Source organism: Styela clava, chromosome 7 (assembly GCF_964204865.1).
Source record: "Styela clava chromosome 7, kaStyClav1.hap1.2, whole genome shotgun sequence".
Taxonomy (NCBI): Eukaryota; Metazoa; Chordata; class Ascidiacea; order Stolidobranchia; family Styelidae; genus Styela; species Styela clava.
Genome location: NC_135256.1, coordinates 8178241 through 8196480, shown reverse-complemented (window position 1 = coordinate 8196480; position 18240 = coordinate 8178241). Strand labels below are relative to the sequence as shown.

At 36.2% G+C, this 18240-nt stretch overlaps 2 protein-coding genes and 1 long non-coding RNA gene across 4 annotated transcripts; 1 reads left to right on the top strand and 2 right to left on the bottom strand.

Annotated features, from left to right (window-relative positions):
• Positions 1-2858: 2858 nt before the first annotated feature.
• Positions 2859-4804, top strand: LOC120328469 (sphingosine-1-phosphate lyase 1-like). The gene has a single exon (XM_039394975.2). The coding sequence runs from the start codon at positions 2898-2900 to the stop codon at positions 4581-4583; it is 1686 nt and encodes a 561-aa protein (XP_039250909.1). The 5' UTR covers positions 2859-2897; the 3' UTR covers positions 4584-4804.
• Positions 4805-5979: 1175 nt separating this feature from the next.
• LOC120328471 (GDH/6PGL endoplasmic bifunctional protein-like) lies at positions 5980-12384 on the bottom strand. Of its 2 annotated transcripts, none has more exons than XM_039394978.2 (7): positions 11374-12384; positions 8830-8969; positions 8411-8584; positions 7894-7956; positions 7588-7708; positions 7014-7199; positions 5980-6540 (listed from the first exon to the last, which is right to left on the bottom strand). In XM_039394978.2, exons 1-7 carry the CDS (start codon positions 11949-11951, stop codon positions 6261-6263), a joined length of 1542 nt encoding a protein of 513 aa, XP_039250912.2. In that variant the 5' UTR covers positions 11952-12384; the 3' UTR covers positions 5980-6260. The 2 variants fall into 2 exon arrangements, with proteins under 2 accessions (XP_039250912.2, XP_039250911.2); XM_039394977.2 differs by having other exon boundaries at positions 7588-7711; positions 11374-12381.
• A 1478-nt stretch (positions 12385-13862) lies between these two features.
• LOC120341628 (uncharacterized) lies at positions 13863-16403 on the bottom strand. Its single transcript, XR_005569425.2, has 3 exons — positions 16241-16403; positions 15587-15764; positions 13863-15509 (listed from the first exon to the last, which is right to left on the bottom strand). It is a non-coding gene; the product is annotated as an uncharacterized LOC120341628 (long non-coding RNA).
• Positions 16404-18240: the final 1837 nt, after the last annotated feature.

Below are 18240 nucleotides of genomic sequence, written 5' to 3'. Positions count from 1 at the left end.
CATGTGGGGGAGATGTTTACTTAGTGTGTGTTATTATTTGTTTGGTTTGTTGGCTAATGACTGGATGTTAAATAAACTTCGCTATCTATCCAAGTTTTCTGATTCTTATTATATTACAGAGGTGTGGCCAAAACTGAATAGGCTATACAGAATACCGTATTTGCTCGTTTAATAGCCCGGGCGCTTATTTTTTTAAACAAACTCACTAACCGGGCCCTTATTCAAACCGGCGCTTATTCAAGCAGGGGCCTTGTTATTTTTAAAGTAAAATTATACACAGAAATTACGGTACCGGTATCTTTGAAGACAAATATTTGACGACATTAATCCTTTTTCCATGTCAAACGCAAATTATTCACGTCTTAAGAGTAATTCCCTCATATTACGCTTCTTATTTCCTATTGCTCTCTACCACTGAAAAATCAGCTTTCACACCGGGCGGGTATTCAAGCACCGGCCCGTATTTATTTTTATGTCCTGTTCACACGGGCCGCTAAATCAAGACCGGGCGGTTAAACGAGCATACACGGTATGTTATGAAAAGTTTTTTTGAACATTGGAAATCGAATATATTCTAAATTGGAAACAACTTCATTTGGAAAATTACAATAATCAATGTCATAGCTCCGATAACTTTTTAATTAGCAAAAAATGGTATTAAGGCGCACAAAATATGAAGCCGGGCTAGGTAAACTATGGCCAAATACAAGAAAATGGGTTGGCGATTCCGGTAAGCCACTCGGAGCAATGTAGCCTACTGTGTGATTGGTTAGGCAATATTATTCATCCACGATTCCATGCGATTTTTATTTTTTATTAAATAATCGTATTTGCTACGCCGACTTTATGCATTTGTACCCCCACAACTAATCGATCGACTAACGAAAAAGTAATGATCCTCTGCTGCCCACTGACGGCTCGTTGGAAAGCTTATTTAAAGAGCTTGCAATTGGCGATTGAAAAATTTTTTTTTTTTTCAAAAGGGGTGGTCTGAGTCACAAACAGGATAGAAAAAAGACATTTTTTTTCTTGGGTGTTGAAACTTCAAGCCGTGATAAAAAATAGAAATATTCGCTAAATCCTTTACTGTTACCGCTTCTTGGTTGGCAAACAATAGCATAATATTACTGTAGCAATTTCGTTATCTAACTCAAAATACTTTGGTAGATGGAAGGGATAATATGTCTTCTATTACCACCCAAAAAACACCGAAATTTGCATAAATCAAAAACACTCCCTCGTTCCGCCGCAAATAAAACTCCCATGGTAAACGAAAGCGAGATTTACCGTCGCTTATGTTAATCTCGAAGAAGGCTTCTTATCAATAAACTAAAACCCGGAAAAACTAGACCAACAGTTTGCGACCGATTGCTAAATAAAACAGTGGAGTACATCAACGTACCCGCCGCAAACTAGCGAGTTTTGTCGTGGGTACGTATACGTGCCCACCGCACGGAAAGGGTTAATGCAAAATGAAAAATTAGCACGGTATGGCGAGCTTGGATGTATTAGCGTTTCATACCTAATAAGAAACGAATCAAGATCAAGCGAATATACAAAAAAAATCGACGCAAATAATTGGTATCTGTCAAATCCCATATGAAATACATTACGCGCTACGCAAAATTTGGAAGTCTAACGTCAAAACGAGAGAGGCTTCAAATGGTCCCGCGAAAACGAGAGAGAAGCACACTCTATATTTATATATCTCTGTGGGTTATAGTCACTTTGGTCGGACCCAAAAGGCGTCCGATATGCATCATTGCACTCGAGGTCTTCACTTGCTTATTGCCACTTTGGTCTCGAGCATGGAGTACGGAGTCCATCTCCGACCTGGAATTAAAAATATATTTTTTGTCTGGCAATATTATATTCCGTTTTACAAACATTCAATAAAAATCTTATATGGTTTATGATTCCGGTAATTTAATTTCCATTGTTAAAAGACACGATTACTGCTTTATGTGATGTAACAGCCAGGCACCCTCCAACACAAATTCTCTTATTATTATTAGTTTAAATACGCGCACCTACATCAGGGTAATAACTCGTAAATTGTTTAACCTCTAATCAGATATCAGTGTCATCCTGCATCCGGTCATGCGCAAGTAATGGAATAATCAATCAGAAAATGGAGGTGACGCAATGATCGCCTCTACCACTCTTATGTAAAATTGAAAAAAAGTAGACTACGGTACCTATCGTTTGGCGATCGATAGAGAGAGAATAGTAATTCAACATGTTCGCACAAATTAAGCTTTCGGGCTATCATTAATTGTTTTGCACTCTGCCCGGTAGTGACTTGTTTGTCGGCCTGTATTCTGTATACCGTACATAGGGTATTAAGTCTTAGAGCTGTACAGTGTCAGGTACAGATGTACCGTAGGTTTTAGTTTAGACAGCTCATAGTCATATCCGTGCGGTGCCATACCGGTGCCCGTTACTGACAGACCAGCAGACTGAGGCAATTTATATTTCTGATATCAAATCCTTGGGTGCGGGATTAGTTTGCCAGTTATTTTTCGTTCTTTTTCAGATGCATGAACTATAACCGACCAGCGGTTACGGTACGTGATCAACCTGACGGCAGCGAGGAGTCCAGCAATCCTTTTGCACATAATTATCCGTACTCCTATCGCTTGGCACGATGCTGCATACCGCCCGGCCTTACCCTCTAGTCATTCATTGAGAACTTTTATTAAGGTATTGAATTCATTACTTATACTATATGTATAACTGTATTACATGAAGTGAATGCTCCGCAAAAGTGTTTAGTCGGATACCTACTGTACGATTGCATCTACAAATGAATAACAGCTCTAAAAATATATTTTCATAATTGTTCCCAATTTTTCAGTTTTGTATAATACTGTAATAGGTGTGTAAAAGGGCTTGCAATGGAATTGGATAAAACATTGAAGGTTGTTAATGTTACAATACAGAATGCTCTCAATACTATCGATTTACATTGTGAAGGTTATCGACCATTTCAGTTGATTTTATACACATTGATTACTACTTTAGTAATACTGAAGTCATGGTTTTTCCTCTTCAAGAAAGATGAGCCATTGGCAAAAAGATCCAAGAAGTTTGTATTTCGCTGGATTAGAAGAATGCCAATTGTTGGTAATATGATTAAGAAGGAAGTTGGAAAAGTAAAAGACCATATAAGCGCGGAAAAACTTTTCAAACTGAAACCTGGTATGAGATACCTCCGTCAATTACCCCGTGAAGGATATTCAGACAGTAAAATAATACACGAAGTAGACGAATATTTGAGTATGGATCATAAGTGGGATAATGGAAGTGTTTCTGGTGCCATATATAATGGTAGTCCAGAACTAACTAACATTGTTGGACAAGTTTGCAGCAAATTTACATGGACTAATCCTTTACATCCTGATGTCTTTCCAGGACTTCGTAAAATGGAGGCAGAGGTGGCGAGAATGGTGTGCGATATGTTTCATGGAGACCCCTTAGAGTCCTCTGGTACCGTGACTTCTGGTGGCACAGAAAGCATTCTTCTTGCTGTGAAGGCATATAGAGATTGGGCACTTGATAATGGAATAGAGCATCCAGAAATTGTATGCCCAGTCAGTGCCCACGCTGCCTTTGAGAAGGCAGCTCATTATTTTAAAGTCAAAATTGTTCAAGTTCCACTTGATACCAAAACATGGAAAGTCGATATCAATAAGATGAAGAAGGCTATAACAAAAAATACATGCATGATTATGGGATCTGCACCACAGTTTCCTCATGGTATTATAGATCCAATAAAAGACATAGCTGCTCTCGGATTGAAATATGGAATTCCTGTTCATGTTGATGCTTGCTTGGGAGGATTCTTAATTGCTTTCATGGAAGAGGCTGGCTTTCCACTCGAGCCATTCGACTTTCGTGTACCAGGCGTTACTAGTATTTCTGCAGATAGTCATAAGTATGGATATGCACCAAAAGGCACCTCGTGTATTTTATATTCGTCACCAAAATGGCGTACTTATCAGTATTTTGTATCACCTGATTGGCAGGGTGGTATGTATGCTACTCCTACTCTCAGTGGTAGTAGAACAGGCACTGTAATTTCTGGATGCTGGGCCGTAATGGTAAAGTTTGGGCGCATTGGTTATGTTGACTGCACTCGTAAAGTCATTAAAACCGCTAGGTACATCACCAAAGAGCTCAGTATGTTGGAGAACATCTTTATATTCGGAGAACCAAAAGTCTGTGTGGTTGCTATGGGTAGCTTGGACTTTGATATATTCCGCCTCTCATCAGCCATGACAGAGTTGGGATGGAATTTGAACAGTGTTCAATTTCCTTCTGCTATTCATCTATGCTGTACAATGTTACATACAAAGCCCGGTGTGGCAGATCGCTTTGTGAAGGATGTGAAGCAGTCCGTGCAAAATATAATGATGAATCCAAAGAAGAAGAACACAGGGGCCTCTGCTATGTATGGTATGGCTCAGACCATCCCCGATCGCTCATTAGTTTCTGAACTAACTGGTGCCTACTTAGATGCAATGTATGATACCTCTGATTATCGAAACAATGGAGATTCTCATCGTAATGGACATATATGAAGTTCCTGTATTGTATTTTACATACATAAAATTGGAAATTTTCTTTTCCGATAACAGTTCGCTATCTATCCATTTTGAAAGAAAAATAAATTGTTATGCAATTTTGTGTGGTAATATTTTATTATGTAATTTATGAAAATTTGTTTTTATTGATGGTTGTTCTGGCATATGGCCAAAAGACACTGGTAATAATAAATGTATTAAAAGCTGTATCAAATAAATGGATTTTTAGTAATATACGAGTATCACCAAGGGCTCAATAATACTGAGAAAATTTATACCATCCCGATTTATATAGGTGAGGTGGAAGGGATATCAATGATTTAGTAGGCATAAACCACAAATTAGCTTTCAGAAACTTATTTATTTGCTAGGAAATTTGTTTCAAACTCTGTTAACAGTTTCCATGTTACTACTTATATGCACTGAATTACAATAATCGTTTCACTGGTTGACAATAGAAATCGTGAAAAAAGTATTGATCAATGAATGAAATCAGTGTGAATAATGAAATAATCAATTCTGACACCAATATTCATAATAAGGATCTATGAGGTGGGTAAAAAGGATGGTCCCTAAAAATTATATCTCAAAGACGCACTTGTCAAAAGTCTATGAAATAACTCTGAATATAAAGAAAATAATGGGCCAATGCCTGCAAAAGTCTATGAGCAAATATTATATAGGGCTACTTCAGGGCGTGCCATGTGGTTACATCACCCTATTTTTCTAATGGACAATATTTACTTTGCAGGTGTGCTAATATAAGGCCTTTGTTTAAAAAGCTGACATGAAATTAATTACACCACATGTGCATACGGTGATTAATCTGTTTTCTCTACAATGTCATATTGATCAAAAAATAGTAGGAATTTATTGATTGCTCAATCTATTGACCGAGTTTTAAAACATAATCATGAGAACAAATTTTGACACATAATCATTTTTGTACCAGGCAGTATTATATATTAGGTGGGTAAGTCTGTATTAATCATTTGCTACAACTTCAGTCCAGATCTAATTCACTTGCAACGATTTTGACAGTTCACTCAAAACAAACAAGGCAATGGGGAAACAAAGGTATTTGGTTTGGCAGCACAGAAATGAACCGACATTCACAACATTCTTCAACCACAGCAGTATCCAATTTGAGAGCCACTCGGTTTTATTTTACATCAAAATTTATGTTGCGTTCATCTCAATGTTAAAAGAGGAATGGAGGTCAAAACTCAGGGAAAATCTTAAGTATAAACAAATATATTTAGTAAGGTGCATGTTTTAAGAATATATAACATAAAGATTAAAGACAATATAGAAGCCCTGGGTACAGCGGCCTGTACTAGTCCTCAAATATTTGCCATCAAATTAAATATTTGACCTACTAAAATAACATCAGTAAAAATTATTAATTTAATGAAGAGATCCTGGATATATTACGTTTCATCGCATATACTATGCGCTTATTCAGTGGCCAAGAATCTTGGGTTAAACTCCATGTCCGATTCAAAAAGTAATATTTGGGTAGTTTATGATGGATGACTCTAAAAACAATTTGATGAGATACTCAAACTACCTATGATATTTCACTATTATTGGACACTATAGCGACCATCTATATTCCTAAAAAACATCTCAATGTGTAATTCTGAATTTCATCTAAACAGAATTTTTTGGCCATCATTTTCTGGGAGTCAGATCACATTTCATTTGGAATGTGTTCAAGAGGCAGCACTTATGTGATTCACACATCCCTTCGTACAATATTCTTGAAATGGACCAGCCTATTTTATATTGAATAATTTCAGAATGAGTATTAAGTTGGTGTGTTGCAACTGGAGACCAAATTCTCCATGATTCCAATAGATCTTGAACAGGAACAAAATATGTGTGATCACCTTCATACATTTTCGAGATCAAATAAGAATATGCATCCAATTTGTTTGCTGGTATCAAGATTCTGAAATATTGAAATAACCTAATGGGTCATCTTGTAATGTGTCATGTTTCTGTTTTGAGATGGTTATCATCATTCATCAAATGTTTATTTCGCAATAGTGATTCTTATAAAAATCACTTAACTAGGATTCAAAGTCTTCAACCGATGTCGTTAACCTTGAACCACCTAAACTACTATCTATCTAAACTACTATATAGGTCACTATTGTGATCAAACAGGTGATCTAGTATGTTTCAAAAAAAGTGATTCGTAACTTGATTATCTTTAAGCTTGGTGTTATCTGTTAAGCATCATTGTTTTTGTTTAATGAGTTATTTGGGGTCGAACTTACATTCTGTTCTCCCCCATGTTTTGTTTTGGGAGTGTCTACCACATTGTGCCATATAAAATAATGTCAGGAAGTTTCTTGGTATCAAACTCAGATTGTACACCATAGAGTTCAGGCCTCTGTAACGATTGTACAAATATTTCACCTGAAGCATTTCCCTTTAGATCCGAATATAGTTAAATCATCCAAATGAGATGCCAACCTCCAATCATTAGGGATATAGTCAGAATTGAAAGGAAGGTTCCAGCTTACAAGAATCCCTGGAGATTTCAATTTATCATTTCTAATCATAAAAATAATTTGAGGATCCATTGACTCACATCCTGATATTCTGTGAAAATTACAAAAAATATGTTGAATGCTGCTTGAATTCTAAGAAAAAAATTTAGTCACAACTATACGAACGATGTTTAAAAATTTGGATTACTGAACTTTATAAATCAAACTAGCAGTATATTACAAATTTGGATCGTGTCCATACTATAACCAGATAATTAGAATTCCAAAATGTTTCCTTGCAGTAGATTTTGTACTTTATAACACTATCATGATAAATGGAAATTTTACTCTGCTAAAGGATATAGATTTTAAATGTTAGTGAAAAATGATTTGATTATACAAATTCATCAAAATGTCTTCAATGAGTAGTTAAGCTAGAGCCATTAAAATCCTTGTATGTTGTGCGCTAATATTGAAAATTCTGTTTAATCTCAACATACTCTGGAAAATATTTTTTCTTAAAAACAATTCTTCCATATCCAAAGCGCTCATTCAACCTCTTCCCAGAAATCAGTTTAACCGGCACATTTTTCCACTTGGCAGATTTAAGCTTGATATTTGCTGCTATTTATAAAAGAAGAAAACAAATTTCTTTACTTCTTTTTGTAATTGGGAAATATCACAAAATTTTTTGTATCGTCCGAGGCACAACTGCTGTTATGTGAATTCAATTTAAAATTACTGCTGTTACATAAAAGAAAATAAATGTATTAGCACTACAAATACATCAAATAAATTTGAATTACCAGCGAATGTTGGTGTCATTGATTTGTTATTTCCAGATTCATGATATACTTCTTCCATGTAGCCTACGTAAAATATATAACATAGAAAGGCATTTGTGAGAGAATAACTGTGAGGTGATATTATTTCCACTACTTTTTTAAAATCATATTAGAAATGGAATGAATATTTAGTTATATTCGTGGAATCCACATTGTCAGATACCTGGATGAAAATGCAGAAATAGCCTTATTAAAGTATAGAAATCCCATAGATAGATTAAGTGCATCTAAAATATGTTATCACATGTACAAATATGCTAATGCCTTCACATTGACAGACCATGCATGGTTTTATATATTTCTGCAAATGGTGCAACTTAAATAGCATGTGGGATTACTCTCTTACAGTATAAATAAAAAATTCCATTTCATACTAGATGATCATTGGTTAGATTACTGGTCACAAAAATGTTGGGGAATGGTAAATAAGTATAAAACTTCCACTATTTAAAATCTTTATTCAAAACAACTTACACACCTTGATATTGGCCAAACAAAATATCACGCCTAAAAACAGTCAAAATATCCCTTAGTAATTTTGATTTACTCTGCTCTCCATTGACATCCATTGTCATTAAGCACAATATTTCTGTTAAATGGCTTTGTAGCATATCTCGGATAACTCCAGACTTATCATAGTAGGTTGTTCTTCCTAGTGGAAAAATGAATGAGTGAAGAAATGCAGTGTCTAAAATCGAAACCTGAATGGGGTACAGTTTTCAACTGGAATTCATTATGAAGGCTCTCATCTTTCCCTGGCAATGCAACCTAGCATTTTGAATTATAACAGAAAACGACTTTCAATTGAAGGAAGAATATATTGAAGGCTGAGAAAATAAATGCTTGATATCAAGTCTCTATTTTTTCATACTTGCCCTGAACTATATAAATATGCACCTTTGCATCCAATTGTCTCTGACACAACCACTTGAATTTCTTCAACATATTTTTTGTTCAGAATTTCTTCAATATAAGGATTCTTCCTTCTGAAGTTCAATATCTTATGTGTGGTTGCTTTTCCAAGATAATGATCAACTCTGAATGTGATACAGAAAGTATAGAAAATAGCAATGCCAATAAGACTGTAATACTTAATCCCAGAAGAAGCAGATTTTGATCAACTGCAAAATTATGTTATTAGCATAAGTAATTGGAAGCATAAAGGTTGGGCCACAATTACAGCTGCAGGTTGCATAGCAAAGTTAGATACCTTTTTTTTTTCATTGGCACAGAAATAAGCCGAAATTTGATTCGTTACCTTTTTCCTGTTAAGTGCCCCCCGAGTCATGAAATAATCAACACGAACCCCCAGTAACCAGACACCAAATAAAGTTGGAATATATCAACTCATAATTTTTAATCTGTGTTTTAAAGCAGTGGTTCCCAACCCTTAGTCGGCGGACCAGCACTGGAAGCTTTTTTGTCATTCTGTGAAAAATTATGTTGTTTTTCAGTCGTCTCAATCGTTTTACCCGAACCCGAAATAACAACGTTGTGTTTGTTCATTGCGCAATTTCTGTTTGTGGTATCAATAGCCCGACGACGTCTTGGCGCAGAGTAATCACACTTTTCACTTTTTCGGTTCCGATTCATCTCGAAATGCCCGTCAAATCTGGCAAGATTCAGAAAGCAAAAGAACGGCAAATGTATTTTTTCTGTTCTGCATTCTTTTCCTGCTTAATATGAACTTCCAATGAAAAGGTTATGAATATTTCTTTGTTCAAACCAGAAAACAGTCATGGACAGTATATTATTCCAGGGCTTCGCCATGACATCCAGTAAAATATGAGCTTGTTGCGACCCTGCAGGTTTGTTTGATGCGTTGGTTAACTGCAGAATGATTAATATGAGATCAGTTGACCAACAAAGTATTTTGATATTTTGCAATAAGAACGAGGAGAATAAGTTTATTTAATAAGTTTATTATTGATCTACTTATATCAATTTTTGGCCGGCGCATTATTTGTTTTTATTCATGTGAAATGTTTTAAAGTGCCCACCATTGCATTACACTTCGCAAATATATGTTATTATTTTTTATTCCACTCATTTCAATTTTGCCAGACAACGAGTACATTTTATTTACTTTTACCGGTCCGCCAGATAGGTTGGGCCACTGTTAAAGGATATTAAACAAAAAAATTCATTTTATTTATACAGGACATTAGTGTGACAGCTGTCCCTGTTTATTGCAAATAAGTTTCTCAATTGGAGGAGCAAACAACAACACATTGTCTTTCGAGATTTCCCAGTTTGACTGCAAAGCTGTGGATTTCACATTGTTGAGTCACAACAACGCAATTTCAGGGAAAATCCATGCTGAGTTTCAATCGGTACGCATTTTCCTCTGATAGTAAAGGACATTAAAAATAGCAACACATAAAAACTCAACTGTCATTCAAGTACCCATGAAAATCTTCTCGTGAACCCCTGGGGGTTCGCGAACCCCAGGTTGAGAACCCCTGTATTAGAGTATAATTTTGATAAGATGGGCTAATCGTTTTATGCTAACTTCGAACCGAAAACTGTGGTTGTTCTAATGCTAGTGTGGAAAAATCCCACCATGTGGTCGCAGTGTGGTTTGAGACGTAGAAACTATTAGTGTTAGTGGAATATAAATTTATTCTAGGATTTCGAGCTTTTATAGCAGGGGTTGGCAACCTTTTGTCGCTTGCGGCCAAATTAAGGGTTGCAAGTATTTCGCGGGCCGCAAAAGACATCACACTTTTCTAAATGGGACAGTCAAGAATAAAACTTTTTATAAATGGGAATCACTAATTCGAGTTCTCAACTTGTTCTTTCTAATGTTCATTTTCGAGAAAAATTGTTCGCATGCATTTGTACTTAAAAACATCAATTATGAATTTTTTTCGCATGGTTTGTCAAATTTGGTGTTCTATGAAGAAAATAAGCAGTGATACATCTTTCAAATAGAATATAGATTTATTTTCTCATTGCATTGCATCTCAAAAAATTCCATTTGAATATTTTCTGCGCCATTGTATCATATTTTATATCCCCATGTGACTATATCAGCCAAAGATTACGTCACTACAATGTCACAATCACTCAAAGTAGAGATGATTAAAGAATAAAGACACAGAAGCTGGATATATTAATTCATATAGGGCGAACTGGCACTTAAGACGATGGGTATAGTTTGGTACTTCGCATCAACTTTTCTGCGTTTTGTTGCCATTAGTCTAATTATAATTAAATTATAGGCTCATTAAACGAGTTAGCGTGAATTATATACTTGTTGGGTTATAATATAATTTAGTCTACACGTGTCTCACAATAAATTCTGTTACGTGAAGAATGCAATCGTCAAAACAGCTTTCAGTAAAACGTCGCAGGCCAGATTACATTGGCCGTAGGTTGCAGCCTGCTTTATAGTATACATTGATGTTGTTGAAAACAGTAAAAATGAACTTGACAAACCTGAATATTTGAAACTCATTCAGGTGCTTACTCAATAAGGATGAAAGAGACTGTGCAGATTCCAAACTCTCCCCAAATGGCTTCTCAAAAACAAATTTGTAATTTTTGTTTCTTTTCTTCAAATCACAGTGAGAGGAGATTGATTGTATAATGTGCTTGTATGCTGAGGGAGGAACAGAGAGATAAAATATAACTTCATTGATAGATGAATCAATAGCGCAGCTCAATTTTTCAAAATCCTTTTCATTTTTCATCTGCAAATAATTTGTACTTGCAACAAAATTTTGAATAAGCTCCTTGCAGATACTGTTATTACTTGAATTCGGCTCACAGTGTACTGAATTATTGACGACTTTTAGAAAATCTAATTGCGGCATGTTGGAAAGCCCCAGTCCATAGAAGTTCATTTTTTTCTCTCTATTATTTTGAAAAAGCCTAAAAAATCCATTCCACAAATATCTTTTTGCAAGATCGCCTTTGCCGCCAAAAATGAAGACGTCCAATTCCGTTGCTTTGCATTGTGAATTTAAAACAAGGAAAACGAAGCACCAACACGAAAAGAACCAGTTGTTCGTCATTACTTGACCCTACATACTTATCGCGTAGCTCGGAACAATTATATGGACTTCGGGATAAGGGAATGTACGCCTCTAGACAAGGGGGATGTCCCGAGCAAGGATGGCGCATCCCGCTCGGCAGCTGTAACGCGTTTGGGCAGCGGTTTTCAAAAAGGGCGATTTGCCAAGTGCGCCTCGAAAATTAAAAGAATTGTGTTAAACCGTAAATATATACTACTACGGCTAAACGTTACTAATAGATGATCAAATGTTTTACATATTGTATTTATCATCGTGCTAAAAATCTGTGGTTGTTTATGAGGAGATGTAGTAATTCAAATGACATCATGTTACAATCGTTATTTGATTCCCAGATAATGTTTATGTATGTATGTATGTATGTTTATTTGTCTCGTAAAAGCAATCTAAAAGGATTAGTAATTATAAATACTGAAGACGGGATGTATGCACTAGACTAGACCAACCCCGTGCAACTAACTTGTCCCATTATGGCGTCATATGGACGCCATTTTCGATCATTCGGGTCGAGTAGTGTAACGCAAACAAGCCTAATTTTAGTAGTTTTAAATAGTTATTGGGGAAGATTTAAATGAGTAGTTATATTCCGAAGCGCAGAAATCCGATAAGGCGTCCCATTCAGTATCGAACTCAATATGAGGCACTTACATTAACAACCCACGCCGCTCGGTGACAAACAAAATATAGACGCAACACACGGTTAGTAAAGTAAAGTTCATTTCGATTTTTCCGTAACACTAAAGTTGCTATAAAACCAGAAAACTGCAGGTGAAGTTTGAACATTTTAAGAACTTGTGTGAGCATTATCATAATATAAAACAAATGGGCAATGCAAGTCAACACACCCACACACATATAGCCTACGGACAATTGGGAAAGTACGCAAAATCTAAAATTATTCCAGACTAGGGCTATCGGCCGTCCCCGGGATGGCCGGGACAGTCCCGGAATTGACGTCTGGCGGCCCGGGCCACGGTTGTCCCGGAATTTACTGACAACCAGGGCGTTCTGAAATAGCTTGGGCTATTTTTGGCTTCTGTCACATTCGAAATACCCTATTTCGCCATTTGGGGTCCCATGTTTGGGGTGTTTCACACCAGAACAGGCCTAAATGACTAAAACGAACTGAATTTCGACAGTAAAGACGACGTCAAATGAGATATTACAACTGTCCTATAGCTAAATGTTGTTGGCAATGTTACATTAGAAATTTGCCCTTTCCAGACGCTGTTTAGTAAGATTACGGTATCTGTCAAATTCCCCAAAGAACATTCTACTGTTCTATGTCAGCTGCGAAATACTGGGCCTGGCGGTGTGGCGCATCGTGCTAATCGTTGGGAATACGCTCGCCACCTCAACTCTGATTACCCTTCGCGGGATCGCAGGTTCGAATCCCATGCGGGGATGATCATGTGCGAGAGGATTGCTGGACTCCTCGCCGCCGTAGGGTGGTTCACGTAACCGCTGGTCGGTTACAGCTTCCTCCACCATCAAGTCATTGCTTCCGAATACAAATAACTGGCTAACTAATCCCATACCTGACCTGGTAACCGGGCGAGAGCCCTTGGTTCGCCATATGATTAAGCCGTCTTATCGGCTTTTCTCTCCCCTGGGATAAACATGTAAATCCTATCCTATCGCTGCACAATTGAATTGTAAATGTCCTTACCAATGGCAGTACAACGAAAGAGAGATTTTATTACTTTGTCAACAAAAAATACACTCATCAATAAAATAGCTACAGCAAATCAAATTGTTTTGGTGGAGATGACCAGTGGCAAAAACAATTACGATAATATTCTAACAATGAATTTCTGAACAAAATGGGGGGATTCTTAGATAAAACCGATGTTAAGCATGTGTGTGTTTTTAAAAAAAAAAGGGGGGGGGGGGGGGGGATGGGGCTCAGCGGTTGCATTCGTTAAATAAAACAAAAGCGGCCAGAATAATGTGATGGAAATTTATATTTAACTGAAATTTAAATTCAATGAAGTTTGAAAGATAATAATCAAAAAAAAAAAAATAAATTGGCTATGTATACACAGTGGATCAGCGACAAAATTTTTTTCAATGTGATGAGAATGTGTCTAAACGTGAAAAATAAATAAGTGCAACTTAGTGATACATACAGAGTATTGCATAAAAATAACACACTGGATAGAAAAGGATGATTTTGATTCATAGGTTTGTCATAATCTGAAAATGTTTCAAAATTGCATGAACTTTATATATATTTTGGGATTTTTACAAACTTGCATTCTAAAAATGTAAATACTTACAAGTATACTTATCAAGAAGTTTTAGCAGATGGGTTTTGAAAACGTTTCTGACCCACACAAGAGGGTCAAATCAATAGGAAAATTTTCATAATTCACATCTTGACAATCGTGTTTACAAAACGAAGCAAGCATGATCATCATAGGAATACTGAACATTTTTATTTAAATCTTTGGTGTAACAGTATGATTCATGAAATCATTGCAAACAAACTGATAGTCCAGAGCAATTTGGAAGTAATTTGATTGAACAAAAATAGAAATGATACTTATCAAATTATAAAGATATCAGAAAAGAACCATTTATTTGATCAACAATAGCATGTAAATATCTAAATATAAAAAACGTGGAAAAGAAGTGCTATTCGATTGACCAACAATAGAAATTTCAACAATTAAATAACAAAGACATGAAAAAGGTACATTAATTAAAACTCCCGCAGTATGTGTACCAGGTTAAAGCTAAGCCCAATTTTTATTCCGACTTTCCTTATCTTAGTTTCATTACAAAGTCGTGACTACATATGAGTGCCTATTCGTGGAATTGACTTTAACAAATAATCTGTGTTTTTATGTTCAATTTCAAGTCTTTTAACTGCTAAAAAGTTATTTATAATAGGTTTGTAATAATTTGGATAAATAAAAACACAAAAAATAGCACACCTGTGTTACACTGAAAGTTTTATATTGTTTTATATACCCCAAAAAACGATTTGGGTGAAATACTCCCCCCAATATTCAAATTTTCTTATGTGGTTGCGTGCTGTTCTCAGAAAATAGGTGACCGTATATTTGAACCCATGTACATTTGAACCCATGCGTATATCCACGGGTTCAATCTATATGCGGGTGCTAAAACCCATGGGTTAGGGTTAGTATGGGTTTAACTATCCGTGAAACAAAAAAATTCCATAGGTGCAATAGCATACAGGTACAATTGTCATGGGTTCAAATGTACGTGGGTTCAAATGTAATGGAACCCAGAAAATAATAATCAGAAGCCAGTAACAAAATGCGTGTTACACAGTGTAATGTGGTTCTGGATACATGCAACAGTCCACTCACTGTGTGCAAAGTAGTAACCATCGAAGCTACAGTCTTCAATACATCATATGCCTAAACAAAAGCCATAGTACTTCTGAAGTCAATCTTGAGGCTTAAGCAGCAGTCTCACACTCTTGTGCTGTATATGACCCAACATTATAGGCTTCTGGCACAACTGGTTTGTCCTGGTGGCACCTGGAGTAGGATGTTTCGATCAAACCTGTAACGTAAGTGAAATGATTCATTTCAACACATTCAAACTGACAATTATAGATTACTTTGGCATTCAAAACTTACTGTAGGCTTATTGTTCTTTTTTGAAATTTTATCTCAGTCAATATATTAGCTAATTCAGCTTTTGATGATTTGAATTTTTTGGTGAATTTGGCTCATCAAATATTGTCTATATCCCATTTTATTTTTTTTCCATTTATCCGTCCTCTTCGGTTCAAATTGATATTTTTCAAAAATGAGTCTGAAAATGGAATGAGTTGTAGGTTATAAAATGAACGTACTTTTGAAATAGCGTTCAGCATCCAATTTTTACCACAAAATATAATTGACAGTGACTTAACTAAACACGCATTCAGTTCAGAAATTCAAAAGATAAAGCATTATTTCCACTAAGCTCCGAATTGTCCATTCACATTGCTGATAATTACTATGAAATGTTGTGACCGTAGGACTCCAAGCAATCATGACAGTGAATCTTGTACATTCAATGCACTGATTTTTGACATTGCATTAGGCTACTTAGGATGATTTAAATACAGTTTTCCTAATCTAAAAATCTTAGTAGTTCAACGTAACTTTTCTGGGCTAACTTTAGTGGGACGGATCGGCAACGTGATATAAATAATTAAATGTGACATCATCCCAAAACTATGTACCGCCTGCAGATTACTAGTCTGTCTGGTGTCAGTTTGACATTAGGCCATTCGTTTGACTAACCTCACACAACGAACTGCCTGGGCCGGATTTCCAGCCTCTACAAATATTTTCCCATTTGTTTCTTCTCTCGGCATCTGCTGATAGCTTCAATAGTTGCACTGTTTGCTATTTCCGCTGCAATTATACTCCGAGTAGCCTATAATTTTATAGCAGAAGGCACCAGCTTAGCTGAGGATCACGCAGAACCGCCGTAACCTCGCAGGCGACATTGATCGAAAATGGCGGCCAATTTCCATTGTTGCGCAACTTAGGTATATATGGGCTTTGCACTAGACCAGTGATTCCCAAAGTGGGCGATATCGCCCCCAGTGGGCGAAATGGATACAGAGGGGGGCGAAAAAGTCGAAGGGGGCGATTTCGCGAAACCTGTTTTATGTTCGGCGCATCGTGCACTTAATTCTGTACTCTGTGTGCATTCGCAGGCTTGAATAACGTGGGCGATTATCACAAGGATTTCTGGACTCATCTTCGCAGTAAGGTACGGCGGTTTGTGTATCCCAGTGGTCGGCAAAATACGGCCGGAGTAAAATAATCTGGCCCGGGACGGTTCACTGAATGGACCTTTCCGCGACCTTTGACCACGGAAAATTTTACCTATATTTTACCATTTTAAAATTTCCGGTGCTTATTTTAAGAGTGGTTTCGCGAGTTGTTGCCTGTATAATGGAATATTTGTTTCAAACTATCATTCTAATATGCAATTCAAGAGTCCTGCTGCACTGGGATACACACCATTCAACAATCTTTTTTTTAAAAGTACCGATAAAGAATTTTTTCCTGGTCTATCACAGCTATTTCTACACTAACTTTTGATTACTGTATTTAAACTGAAACTCATAGAAAGACAGAGTAATCATTGACTCATTTGATTTATATTTAAATTTACGAAAAACAACTAAAAACTAACGAAAATATTATACCATTTTTGTCTTATAGCGATAAATTATACTGTGTAATTTTCAACAAATCATCATTCTAATACACACCATTCAACAATCTTTTTTTTAAAAGTACCGATAAAGAATTTTTGCCTGGTCTATCACAGCTATTTCTACACTAACTTTTGATTACTGTATTTAAACTGAAACTCATAGAAAGACAGAGTAATCATTGACTCATTTGATTTATATTTAAATTTACGAAAAACAACTAAAAACTAACGAAAATAATACAAAAACGCAAAAATGAGGTAATGTTCACGACCACGCCTGAAAATCTGTTTGAGTGAATGTGTCTGAGCGAATGCAAAAGGGGGCATTGTTACGTTTTTTGCATCTTGCTGATTGGCCATAGTCACGAAGTAAACAAGGAAGTGTATGCCCGGGGAAACATCCAAACGGCGGTTTTGACGATGAATTTTTTTTATTTATAATCTACGCTCGAGGAGTAAATTCATTTTTTACGTAACAGAATTTATCGTGAGACACGTTTGGACTAAATATTATTATATTCTATTGAACTCGTTTAACCATTCCCATTCAGAAAATGTTCCAATCTTGGCGTCGTAAAGCTATCCAGCGTGATGCAGCAATATTAAATGTCATTGTAATATTTTTTTAATAAGACGACTGAGTTGAGTTCACGAATTGTCGCAGTTTTCGCGCGCTGTTCCGTTTTTAACTTTCAAAAAATATATGCGACCCGCAAAAGACTAGGAACCCTGAATTTTGTCCTGCGAATGACATAAAATTTGCCGACCCCTGGGCCGTAGCCGATAGTCGGCCACGGCTTACCGAAGTATTTTGGTGCAAGTCATCAGGCTGTAGGAATGAATGAGATGTACGAAAATTCTTATAAGTTTTGGAAAATTAACTTTGTTTTCATTATTTTATTGTGAATGGGGTGAATTTAGGGAGTGAAATGCTATAAGGCAAGAGTACGCGGCAGATTTTGAGGAGGTAGAACCCTGGATTCTTTCATTTCCGACCTATTATATATACATATGGTAAAAAAGGGGTTTTCAGCCGTGCTACTATTGCTATCAAAACAACGAAATCGCC

Coding starts and splice junctions, on each gene's coding strand:
- LOC120328469 (XM_039394975.2), top strand. CDS start 2,898: ATGGAATTGGATAAAACATTGAAGGTTGTTAATGTTACAATACAGAAT.
- LOC120328471 (XM_039394977.2), bottom strand. CDS start 11,951: ATGACGAACAACTGGTTCTTTTCGTGTTGGTGCTTCGTTTTCCTTGTT. Junction 7,712..7,893: donor AATGACACCAACATTCGCTG/GTAATTCAAATT, acceptor TTTTATAAATAG/CAGCAAATATCAAGCTTAAA. Junction 7,200..7,587: donor AAGAAAAAATATTTTCCAGA/GTATGTTGAGAT, acceptor TAATTTTCACAG/AATATCAGGATGTGAGTCAA.